This window comes from Physcomitrium patens, chromosome 22 (genome assembly GCF_059467195.1).
Source record: "Physcomitrium patens ecotype Gransden chromosome 22, ASM5946719v1, whole genome shotgun sequence".
Taxonomy (NCBI): domain Eukaryota; kingdom Viridiplantae; phylum Streptophyta; class Bryopsida; order Funariales; family Funariaceae; genus Physcomitrium; species Physcomitrium patens.
The window spans coordinates 1,288,025-1,300,656 of record NC_143431.1 but is presented as its reverse complement, the minus strand read 5'-3'; the positions used below and the strand labels follow the sequence as shown (position 1 = coordinate 1,300,656).

The 12,632-nt window shown below is 35.7% G+C and overlaps 1 protein-coding gene across 4 annotated transcripts; it reads right to left on the bottom strand.

Annotated features, from left to right (window-relative positions):
- Positions 1-7,329: 7,329 nt before the first annotated feature.
- LOC112275275 (folate-biopterin transporter 1, chloroplastic) lies at positions 7,330-12,297 on the bottom strand. 4 transcript variants are annotated; one of them, XM_024505506.3, is made up of 11 exons: positions 11,918-12,297; positions 11,441-11,671; positions 11,225-11,293; positions 10,827-11,077; positions 10,435-10,499; positions 10,125-10,287; positions 9,549-9,697; positions 9,156-9,413; positions 8,864-9,032; positions 8,074-8,166; positions 7,330-7,938 (listed from the first exon to the last, which is right to left on the bottom strand). In XM_024505506.3, exons 2-11 carry the CDS (start codon positions 11,532-11,534, stop codon positions 7,621-7,623), a joined length of 1,629 nt encoding a protein of 542 aa, XP_024361274.1. In that variant the 5' UTR covers positions 11,535-11,671; positions 11,918-12,297; the 3' UTR covers positions 7,330-7,620. The 4 variants fall into 4 exon arrangements, with proteins under 4 accessions (XP_024361274.1, XP_090102456.1, XP_024361276.1 ...); XM_090246330.1 differs by having other exon boundaries at positions 12,093-12,297; XM_024505508.3 differs by lacking the exon at positions 11,225-11,293.
- Positions 12,298-12,632: the final 335 nt, after the last annotated feature.

The window sequence follows — 12,632 nt, the reverse complement described above, 5'->3', positions numbered from 1 at the left end:
TGAGAGGGGATATTTTGTAATTTGTTGTATTAGTCATGCTCTTGATTTAGAATGATTATGTCTGTAAATATTGAGTAAACCTATCCATATTGTTGGTGCTAGTTCTATGATGGCATATTAGACTTAGTCTCTTACTATTACACAATGATCATTGATGTTGTCTATTATCTCATGTGATATTAATATTTTTGTGCTGCCAATAAGTCTATTCTTGAATGCTGAGTAGATTATGGCATTTCAAAAAAAATTACCTTGTGGAAATCCTAATTGTGTTGGGCGTTCTATGCAGTCATCTTATGTAAGTTAGTGCTCTTATAATAGGATAATATTGGACTTTGAATGTGTATTTTGCATGGATTTTTGTAATTTTCAATGTTTTCTTATGTCTTTCAAGCATTTTTTGAGATACTAAATATTGTATGAAGCTATAATGTGGTTGTCACTTACTAGTAGAGAGGTGATTTTCTTTCTCCAATATCTGCTCAAAGTGAGTAAATAAGAAAGGGAATGTGATTGTTTTAGATTATTTAAGTATTGGAACTACAATAATTTGATTCTAATTTGTATGAGAGATGGATTATACTTGCTTAAGTAGTGAATTAAGCTGATTTGTGTGCAGTGTGATAAGTTTCTAATATATCTCATAATTTTATTTAACTATGGTATACTCATTGTCAAGAAGAATTATAACTTTCTAGTTGTAGAAGATTGTGGTTCTTTGATTTTTCTATGTGACTATCCTTATTGCATTAGTTGAGCTTCTGAATAGATTATGGCTATTGTTCTTATTAATAATTTCTTTTTGTAATCTTTGTATTGTGGATTTTATCATGTGTCATTTTGTGGAGTCTGGGATCTAAATTATCTCATTTTTGGCATAGTTTAGTTGAAGGATATACATCAAGGTATCAATGTTTTTATATACAAGCATTTTAATTATAAGGTTTGTATTTGTATCGACAAACAATGGTGTGATTTGGCTGTAGATTGAGCCGTCACAAGAAAAAGAGGAGAAGGGTTGTTTCCAAGGCTATCCAAAAGTTGGAATGAATGAGAAGAGATTTATATGTAACTATTCAAATTGGCATAATTTGGTCCTCTATTAGTTGTATTGGTTGAATGGATTTATTTTCTACCAATATAAAGTTGGCCTTTAGTACAATTATATTATGATGCTTCTGCGGACCTGGGCCATAAATCTTTTAGTTTCCATCTTCATCACTATTTAAATGGATTTTATGTCTTGATATTAAATCTTCAAAGATTATACATTTATTATGATGTAGCTTGCAATCCTTCCATTTATTCAACATACATTATTTCACATGATATAATAGGCTTTTAGAACTGTTGTATTAGAAGAACACGGTGCTATATTCTTTTGTGCTTGTTATAAAGTTGGACAAAATTATAGATTGTTGTAATTTTTTGATATCTTTTACTAGTATACGGACTCAAGGTCTAAAAACCTTGCTAAAATATGATTTGGCTAGGTCAATTGTGATCACCTCTCCTATAGAATTAAAAGACTTAATAAAGACTTTTAAAATATATACTATTTTTCCTCCCTCAAATATTGTGATTGATGAACATATATTATGTAGTACGTGAATTGCCTATTCATGCAAAATCTATGGACTTGAATGCTTCTTTAGGTAACCAATTAAGATATGGCTTTTGTCATATGCAATTTATTCTTGTACTTGGTTCATTATATTAGAGTTATGATTAATTGTTATCTTGGTATGTGTAGGTTTGTGGTGATCAACAACTAGGGCTAATAATGTGGTTGCTCAAGTAGCTTCTATTGTTATCATGTCAATCTTGAATGCTTGAAATATCTGTTCTGCATCTAGCTTTAGTTGTGTAGCAATTTGCAAGAGATCCTCTTCTACTGTATTTTGATGAGACAATTCTAAGTGGGGATTAGCTTGAATAAAATCTTTGGACTTATTCTATTGGATTTGAATGAAGAATTTAAGGATTTCCATTATTTATTAAATATACTCATGCATTTTTTGTTGTATCATGGATTCATATCTAGAAACTTGAAAGTCCATATTTTGAATAATTAGTTGGTTCTTACTACATTATTTGATCCCTATCCTATTAGGATGCTTTGATTTGTGGTTTGAATGTGATATATGAGTTGGATATTTAGAGATTCTTGTATTAGTAATTTATCCTTATTATGTTGAGGTCTCTTGTAGATGACTCTTGTTGAAGAATAGTGTCCTTTATATCTTATAAAGATAGTTGTCTATAATTTCCATCTGGTAGAAAGTATAGAAGTTCAATTTTGAAGCTTTTTTTTGACAATTTTTTTGAAGAATTTATGTTATAAAAGCTCTCAAAACTATCTTCTATTTCTATGCATGAATTTAGGATAGAGATCTATTTGATGGTTGGCTTGATGTGTTGCTTCTATATTTAATTTCTTATTTGGTTCCATTCAAATTCTTTGTCTTGCACCCGCTGTCAGTGTGGTCTGTGTTTTGCTGAATAATGTATGTACTAGTTCTTTTAGAGTACTACTTGGTCTTACCTTTCTACGCTTGCTATTGATCTTTTTGTTCATAATATAATACATTCTAATCCACTACTATGGATTTTGTTTATTTTAGAATTAAAGATTTTAGACCACTCTAACGCGATTGGTTATAAAATTTGCTAGTGTTTTGGCTTTCCACAAAATTTGGATCTATGCTCACTTACTTAAAATCCACTACAAACTATTGTGTTATAATCTTTTAGAGAATTGTGATACTTTGCCAATTCTTGTGTATTAAAACGCTCATGAATCTATCAAAAATCTAGCATTCCAAAAAATTTGGATATGAAGGTTGTATGTGGCTCCACATTTCATGGAGCCCTACTTGCTTTTGCTGTTGTTCTATTATTTCCTCTAACCAATTGAACTAACAAAGTCGTGCTTTTGGACTCTATCAATTGAGTTATGGTTAGAGTACTCAAAGATGAGCTATTGCTCTACTATTTGAGCTACTCTCTTTTGATGGTAGTATTAGAAATAAGAGTTTAATTTAAATTAATATCTAACTAATAATATGCAATCCTTGAATTCCAAAAATGAATAAAACACATACCACAAATGAGTAAATGAGTTCCAAAAATGAATAAATGAGAGCATACTGAGTATGATATTTTACTTGTAAATAAAGAAATAATTAAATAAATGAATTTTATACAATCTAATCTACATTACTTAAATATACAAGGGCTCTTTTAAAAACAACTAGAATGACATTGGAACATAGTTTCATCACAAAGTGTGATGGATTTGTCATCAAAGTTGTGCTAACATAGAGTTGTAGCTTCTTGCATTGATACAATAAATAGATTGGAGTGCATGGGCTTATTGCTAGGCATTAGAAGTAGAAATCTAAGAAAGAAAACAAAAAAGAAGAAGAACCCGTGGTTTATGAAATCACAATATTAAGCTTATAAAACTCCACCAAGTACTAATATTTGACTAAATCTCTCAACACTTTCGAGTGGATATTTAGCTATGCCCACCATCAAAGCTAGATAAAAATTTGTAGTGCCCACAATACTAAAACCTAATTGCATAGCCAATGTATTATATCACTAAAATTCTATAATACCAAATTAAAAAAGAAAGAAAAGAAAGAAAAAAAGAAAATGGTAAGAATTGCAAATCAAAGCCTATTGGAGCATTTCCTTCCATTGTCATTTATCTTGTAGTTCCTTTGAGTCCCCAAAGCTTGATAATCAACAAACATGAAATTTGCAGAATTATTACAATATAAATAAAAAAAACCACAATTCTTATGAGGTTTAGAGTCGGAATTACGATTAGGATTTTGGTAGAACTGTTAGAGTAATTTGAGTCATTAATCCTTATTTTTTGAAAATGGCTTTAATTGAGCTCTTTTTATTATACAAGGTCTTAAGATTATTCATAAATCCACATAATTAATGTAGTGTAGATATATAATATTTTGGTAGAGTTGGTAAAAAAAACAAAAAAATAAGTAGGATTTGGAATAATAGCTTCCATGGGTGATTTTGAAGGTGGTTGTTATTCGTGCTTCTCTTGCCTTTTTGGCTTAATTATGAAGATTAAAATTATAAAAAATATTTATTCTTTTAAAATTTGGAGTATATTAAAAAACGTGGTTTATTTGTAATAATATATCTTTGAATGAATTTGAAACTTCTTGCCATGCATAAAAACATAAAGGAGCAATAAATCAATAATTCCTTTGTTTTTGGAAAGAAGTATATGGCATTAGTTGTTCAATGCAATACATTTGTCTTTGTAGAGGAACTAATTCATCAAATGATCCTCCTTCACAATGATTCAAAACCTATTGCTGAATTTCTTCAATCATTATTCTTAAATGATTTTATTTGATTTATTTCTCTTATTTTTCTTTTATACATAATTTTTAATATATCTTTTTAATTTATTAATTATTTATTACTAAAATTTTAGAATATAATTTTATCTAAAATTAATAATAAAACCAAAGCAATTAATTAAATTTTAGAATAATAGTTAGAAAATGTTATCATCTCTCAACATGATTATTGGGCATTATAATTATTCTTTGGATGAATTTGGTGAAAAAAAAATTATATATATATATATATATATAGGGAAATGTTAAAGCAACCCAAACTTCTACTAAATCGATCCAGTTCCTCCATTCCCGACCTCCCCATCTCTATTCCCTGTGCCCGTCCCCCATCCACGGGCCTCTCATGGGGCAGCCCAGTTGTTCGAGCCTTGAAGTCCTCATGGGAGTATGTAGGCATATAACTTTCATGGCCATCACTCTCGTACAATGGTGGATTGTCAGCTGATGTCAAACCGACATTCTGATGTGGGAATTAAGAGGGCTTCCCTTGGAAGCAAATCTAGTTGTAGGTAGCATCAATCATACTCAACCAGCTCTTTGTCCTTATGTTCAAGCTATTCTGCTTTCATGAACAAAGCTAATAGCTTAATGGGGATTGCTTGCCTTATGACAACAAATGTGATGACGACGATGTATGTAGTGGCATATTTTTCAAAAACATACTGAAATACTTAGTATTTTTAAAACATGCATGATTCATTTCAAGATTGTCACCTGGACTGACAAAAACTGGTCTGAGGACCCGACGTTTGATTACTCGGGGGACTATTGAAGAAAAAGTCTACCACCGGCAGATTTACAAGCATTTTCTCATAAATAAGATTCTTTGTGACCTACAACAGTGCCACTTTTTTAAGGCAAGGGACATGCGAGATCTCCACTCTGCAAGAAGAGAATGCTGCAACAAAAACTTCTACTCTCTTTGCAGAAGTTTATGGTAGCACTCAGCTGGAGGATGAAGGGAGTAAGAACGTGGGTAAAGTGTGCAAGACTCAGGAAGTAATAGAAGGCAACGAGGGACGAAAAATAAGGACGCACAAGAAGAGGCATTGAACAAGTACAGACCCGAACAAAATAACCGTCATAACTCAGAAGATGGAGAGCTACATGAAGAGGAGTCGAGAATATTAAAAAACCATTTTGTTGCGAACGGTAAGTATGCTTCGAAGCTCTTTCACCATGATTTTAATTTTTACAATACAATGAGCGATTATTCATTAGAGCTGGTTGGATCAAAAGTAGATTTTGAATCTCTGTTGACTAGATACACACTTCTTCTCTTATCATGTTATTTTTGCTACATCGGTATGTGAAAGAGTCAGCTGTGGACCATGATGCGATACGTTGGAATACACGAATCTAGAAGGTCATGATTCATCACGAAACAAGCTAAGTTGTTGAGCAAGCTACAATTGCACTACAATAATCGCGGAGGTTGCGTAGTGCGAAAAATGTTTCGTGCGTACCCGGACTGGCCGTTCAAGGGTCGCCAATGCTCTTGCCACTGTGTGACGAACGCTTGATTGCATCGTTATGAGTGGAACTCCGAGGCTTGAACGACTGGGCTGCCCCAGGAGAGGCCTGTGGACGGGGGACAGGCATTGGGAACAGGGACTGGGAAGGTTGAGAACAAGGGAACGGGGGAGAACTGGGTCAATTTAGTAAAAGTCTGTGTCTCTTTAACGTTTATATATATAGATTTAGATTAAATTTACAGATATTCATTTAGATACAACTATATATATATATATATATAGTTATATACATAAATTTAGAATAATAAAAAATAGAATTTAATAGTGTTGCAAATTATTGTTTGATATAAATAAAAAAATAAATATAATAAATTATATGATTAATTGATATTTGTTTGAGAATAAAAAGATATAAAAACATGTTACAAATTCATGAAACATTTTAGTAAATTGGTGCATTGATGATTTTAATACACAAACATTTAAAGTAGTACCAAAATTTTCCTAAGTACTACAATAAAATATACTGAACTTAATATAAAATTAAGAAAAACCTTAAGGTCAAGCATTAATTATATTTTTTATTATTATGTTACAAATTATATAATAAAAAAAATTATTATAAATTTCTTAAAAAATTTATATAAAACATTAATTTTATATTATGGTGTTTTAGAAATTATAATATTAAAGTATTAAATAGTTTTGAAAGTTATCAAATACAAATAAATAAGGGATAAAATATATATATATATATATATATTTTTTATATTTATATATATTTTATATTTATATTTATTTATTTATTTATATTAGAAAAACAAGACTAAATATAGGACTATAAATAATAGAAGATTAGTGTTGCTAAAATTAAGGTAAATTAAGGTGTTTCATGTTTAGCCCCTTATTTATACTACAGCAATGAGGTTTTATTGAAGCCTCTTGAGGAGTTTTTAAAAAAATTATGATATTTCTTAGTAGTCCACAAATTCTTTTCTAAAAACTATTAGAAAACTAGAAAAGGTCTTAAATAGTTTTAAAGGACCATGAAAGTGTTGAGAAGAATTGAAAAGGTTTGTAAAGAGAAGACAACTAAGAAAGATTTTAAAATCTTATTGGTGGACAATTGTAAAAGTATTTAATTTTTATGCAAAGTTGTTCTTGGTAGAGAAATTAAGTTTTTGTGTGATGGATGGTTTTATTTTTACAGTGATGGTGTTATCTAGAAATAGAATCATATGATCAGGTCCTTGTCACCTAGAATTTTGTGTGTGCATTATTATTATCTTTATTTGTTTTTGCTGACAGAGTTGGTGTGGTAACATTTGTAGCTGCTTTTGAAAGTGGCATTGAACTTGCATTCTCGTATACAGACCCAAGATGCACAGGAGTTGCAGGTCCAGATGAAGAAGCGTCAATCAATCAAATCAGATAAAACAGAAGCCAAGAGATCGTAAAAGTGATCTATATGAGGGTGTCCAAACTTTGCAACGTCAATTGTTGCTACATTCTTTAGTAAATGGCCAGGATAACAATAAATTTGCTCAACCTGGTGGGGCTCTGACATAAATTACTTTAAATCGGCCTACCATTAAAATCTTCACTAAAATGACTCCAACCCCCAAGAGATCTTGATTGCAAATGACAACTTAATAATATTTACTGTGATGTAGAAGTAGGGGAAAGACTACCTAAGTAAGAACAAGCTGACTAGTTCGACGGTCAAGAGAAAGGGTTCGAAACTAATCCTGCTTAGTAATCTCGAGCTCTCTACGGGCCTTGTCCGCCTTTTCTACTGTTGACTCAAGCTCGCTTCCGGATGGAAGCAGATTCAGGAACGCTAATGGGAATAGTGAGGAGGCATTACACAGCAGGATCAAAATAACTAGATTGTCGAAGTTGTGGCTTGTGACGCCAAGGAATTGTGTAAGACCAGCTCCAAGTACTCCCCCTGTAACGCCACCTCCATTGCTAATAGACATTAAAGTGGCGAAGAGTGTTGCCTCCACACCTGGTGGGCACAGCCTTGCTGCTAGCACCAAAACGGGCATGAATGATACCTGCAAATTATTAACACACCTTAACCCATGAGATCTCAACGTCCAAGGCATGGAAGAGACTGGAAGATTCTTGGACTTGTATAAAATCATCAAATCTAGTTCATGATTCCGGGATAGGGAAAATCCAAGACATACCTGGCCTAGCACTGTCAACACGAGTGAATCCCCCATTGCAAACCATTCGTCACTTATGCCCAGACTCTTATTAGCACCAGTAACAAGTAGTAACTGCAGCAACCGCAACAAAATCGCAAAAAAATTAGAATCGGTTCTTTAAAACACAAATCCTGGATGCAGTGGAGAAATTATTTAGAGTAGATGTGAAAGAAATATACATGTTGGCACCTTCAGATCTATTTCTACGCATTTGACTTGTCAAAATAGAAGCGGGTTCATTCTCCACTAAAAGCGCTCATAGAAATGTCTAAGAGGAAGGGCCAAAGTCACATTAAAGAGACGCATGTTTAATAAATGTGGTGTGGTGAAATTTCTTTCAGGCCTAAATTAAGAAATATAAGAGCTCACAAAATAGCAACACACCCGGATCGAGGACTAGAGTGCATCACACAGTTCAACAGGTTCAAGCAGCTGAATCTGAAATCAGACTGCACTGCTTGGGGCGCTTTTAGAGTATGGATTAATCCATTAACTGAAACTGTCAAATTCGTTTTCATCCCTATACAGTACAAGACCAAACAAGAAGCACTACTGTATGATCATTTTAGAAAAGAAACAGTGACGATTAAATAGAAAAAGTCTAGATGATGACACATTGATCCCAACAGTACAAAATAAATTGCGCCGCTTTTGATGTACAAAACATTTACAGGGGCCAAACCCAAACCAAACTGCTGAGGACCGATAGCGGAGGCAACTTGAATCAAAAGTACAGCTTTTAGATTCAGCAAGGTGAAGAGACAGAAACCTGAAGGAGACCCAGAGCCGTTCCCAACAGAGTTGTCCACAAGAAGATGTTGCGAAGAGGAACATCCTTCAAGTAGGTGTTGTATAGGCCAACGCCTACAAGCGATGCAACTGCAGTCACAAGCCGTACACGCCCGAGAAATTCAGGTCCAAATCCGAGATGATTAGTCCTGCACACATGGATGTACAAATAGCAACACCCTTGGTAAATAGTGGCATAAATAACATGAAGGAGACCACAGGGATGTTCAAACTTATCACGATCATGAATAAGAACGAGTCAGAAAATTTACGTGAAGAAAAACATGGCTGTGTCTGATGTTGGTGTAGCTTGCCACAGAAAAATGAAGAGAGTTGGCCAAAAGATACTGGGCTCCTTCACAGTTTGCCACAAGAAAGCAAGCTGTGACTTCGACGTGCTTATGAACTGGGCTGTTTTAGACAACATAACTTTTGGATCGTCACTAGGTGCCTTTAAAGGCTCCTCTTGCACAAGACCCGCGACTGCTGAAGTAATCAAGGGCATTACTGCTGTAACTCCAAACACATATCTGTACCATCGCCTCCTAAAGGGTCAGCTTAAAGCTCAATTACTTCAAGAACCTCTAGGATCCAAAAAGATCATAAAGTGACACACAACATTGCAGTGAAATACAAAAACTCCAGAACGTCATTACTTTGCGTACCTTGTGCCATATGTCTCCACCAAGTAACCACTAAAATAAGCGCTGGCTATGCCCCCAGTTGCAGCAGAACCCCAGCAGAGGCTCTGAAGGGAGCCAGATGCACCCTGCGACTCACCCCGCGCTTTTTCTACTACCATAGAGTCCACAACCTGGATGAACCAAACCTTCAACATCAGACACAACCGCCCCACAAATGGATTTTTCAATGCACACTGGGAATTGAAGATTTTCGACCAGTTTTTGCTACGACAATCAATGTTTTCCGACTAAAGAATACCAAATCATGAGATGTTTGTGTCTACTTTAACAGCAATCTCAATGTTGAAAATCCATTCACCATTAAGATTTCTATTCTTGAAACTAGAGGCCCCAATTTCAACAACTGAACTTCGCAGTAAGTTCCTAAAAACCGCTTTTGGAGACAGACGAATTCTGATGAACTCAAAGAGAAGCAAGCTCATGACACCCTCTCTATAGTGTGTTACAAGTTGCTGACAAGAGAATGATAAGGATTCGCCACATACATTGCTAAAGAACCTGCATACTGAAAACGAAGAGCACATAAAGTGATCTTACTACATCAGAAAATGCCACCGATAAAGAGCTGAGAAGTATCGCTGCCATTGCCCCGTACTTGCTGTCGATGAACATAGCAAGCGAGCCCCAACATAATGCACCAAGGAGGCCGCATAGGGCCAAGTAAGAACGACGCCGGTATCCAAATAATGGCACTCCATCACTGTCACACAAGATTAAGTGAACTATGTTTGTGAGCAAGAAGACTCACTGGCCACTGTTCAAAGCTAAAATTTGACACAGTTCGCAGCTTCTATTACAGTCATATGCACTAACCTACATAATGAAATAGTCCAAGTGTGTGCGTTACCTGATAAACCCATAAAGAGGTTTTATTAGCCAGGGAAGAGAAGAGATGCCGGTCAAGAACGCAGTCTGTAGCAAGAAATAACCAAGGTTGAGAAGCTCTTTAGTCGAAACAAATTCCTCTGGTACGATCCTACTTTGAAAAAACAAATTAATTAATTTAATGAATTAATTCATGGAACAGTATATTTGCAAAAGTTGATAACGCTCATAAGAATAATAAAAATAATAACAATAATAATAATAAACGGGAAAAAAGTCCAATCATAAACCACATTCTGTACAATCACCATGACTGTGAAAGTTTGAATGCAAATACCTCCAGTACAAAACATCTAATATTAAGAGAATAACTAATAGATTATCATTGAACGAGGCATTGGGTCACCAACTTACCTCGGCAGGGTCGAGGTGAAGTTCATCTTTCAAAAAGAAGCTAACGGCTAAACGGGAAAGCCCGAGAATTCCTTGAACGAAATACACCATGGCTATTGCGATCGTATCTGGTGACATCTCTACTCCAAACACATTTCCAAACCTTTTGCTCTTCCTTAGCCCTACACTTTCCAGATGTGAAGTTTTGTGTGGCAATTCTAGACTGCAAACTTCGTCCTCAGCTAGGTCCACCGAATCCGGCACGGTTGCCCCTGAAACGCACATCACAGTAAAAATCTAGGTGACTTTCTGTGCACACCTGCTGAACGAGAAATGTAGTAAACGATCTCGTCCACCAGCAGTAAGTGGGGAAATTGGGGTTACCTCAAACACTTTTTCAAGTTGACCCCAAATCTTACCTGGATGCCACATCAATGCGATCATGTACTCTCCAGAATCCGAAATGCAAGCTGACTTTTCCTTTTTCCCTGTCAATTGTTGAATATCCAGCTAAATCACGGACACTCGCCCTATTTCTAACCAACAGCAGTTTAAAGTACATACTGAAAAATGGTATCATATAATATCAGAAAAATGGTATGACATTCAAGCTTCTTTTGCAACTAAGGGCATACCATTCATGACGTTTTCATGTCTAGCTGCTGCAGTGTGCTTCCCGGAAGCAGAATCTTCGCTTTCTGTAACCGATTCCCCTTGTCGTTGTGCCATTTATTTTGTGAAGGCGCTCAGTGAATGAAGCGTTTTCAACTACCAAAATTCACAAGATGTAGATATCGATCTGCTGAATATCAACCTAATCTGATGTAACTTGCAGTTTGCACAATGTCTCCCCCTTATTGAAGTACCTGCACGAGGCGAATGTTATGATAACAGAACAGAGCGTGTGTTAGGCGTCAACTCCAACAAATCCTAATTTCTACACAATTCAACCCACTTCTCTGCATAGAAATCTTTCCACTCACACACACACATACTCTCTCTCATTTCCAACACCCAAAATTCGCCCCAGTCAATCCCTCCAACCCACTTCACCCTCGAACAAAAACAATGAAATCGCTGCAACTCAACCAAAATCAAAGAAAAACACTGACCTCGAGACGCACAGGATTTCTTCTCCACTACGACAAAATTCCGAGGTGCCCCAACTCTCCGACTCATCAAAGACCGATCAAGTCGACAGTCACAAATCAAGGTATTACAGACAACAATCGGGGATGACAGTGAAGCTACTGCCATCGAGACTTCGTATTTGATCCAGAAACATACCCGTGTTCAACCACAACCCATTTCTAAACTGCGGGAAAACTCGTGAAAGCTCTAAACCTCTGCCATTCACGGCCTCCCACACTTCCCGATGAGGAATTCCTGCCACCATCGACGCTACTAGCGCCACATCATCTCACGCTCACAAGAATTGGGAAACTGGGTTTTTCTGTACGAGGAATTCAAACAGTTGGGGTGATGCAAACTGTAAAGAGACAGCAAAAAATGATCGCTGGCGACGGGCTTTTCTAGCTGCCGGAGAGGCGAATGCGACGGAGGCAGTCCAGAGTGGCAGCTTCCGGGAGAGGGCAAGGTGGTGGAATATCACAGCGAGACTTTGGAGGCATTGTCGACCGCGTGACGTGGTGATTCTGACGTGGCTCGACAAGCACGTACTTAAGCCAATGCGATGGCGCCAAGTCGGCATTCTTGTGTCAGCTAGGATTTCCCTCCACAGATTGGCCTCGACAGTCTTCCTAATAGATGGGCTTTGAAACTAGTGGACAATGAGGATTATTGCTTCCATTTTTGAATAATCACTTA

Excerpts from the sequence above, each read along its gene's own strand:
- LOC112275275 (XM_024505506.3), bottom strand. The coding sequence starts at position 11,534 with ATGGCACAACGACAAGGGGAATCGGTTACAGAAAGCGAAGATTCTGCT. Across the intron at positions 9,414-9,548 it reads GTGGAGACATATGGCACAAG|ATATGTGTTTGGAGTTACAG; the intron begins GTACGCAAAGTA and ends GCGATGGTACAG. Across the intron at positions 8,167-8,863 it reads CGGCTCTGGGTCTCCTTCAG|TTACTACTTGTTACTGGTGC; the intron begins GTTTCTGTCTCT and ends CGGTTGCTGCAG.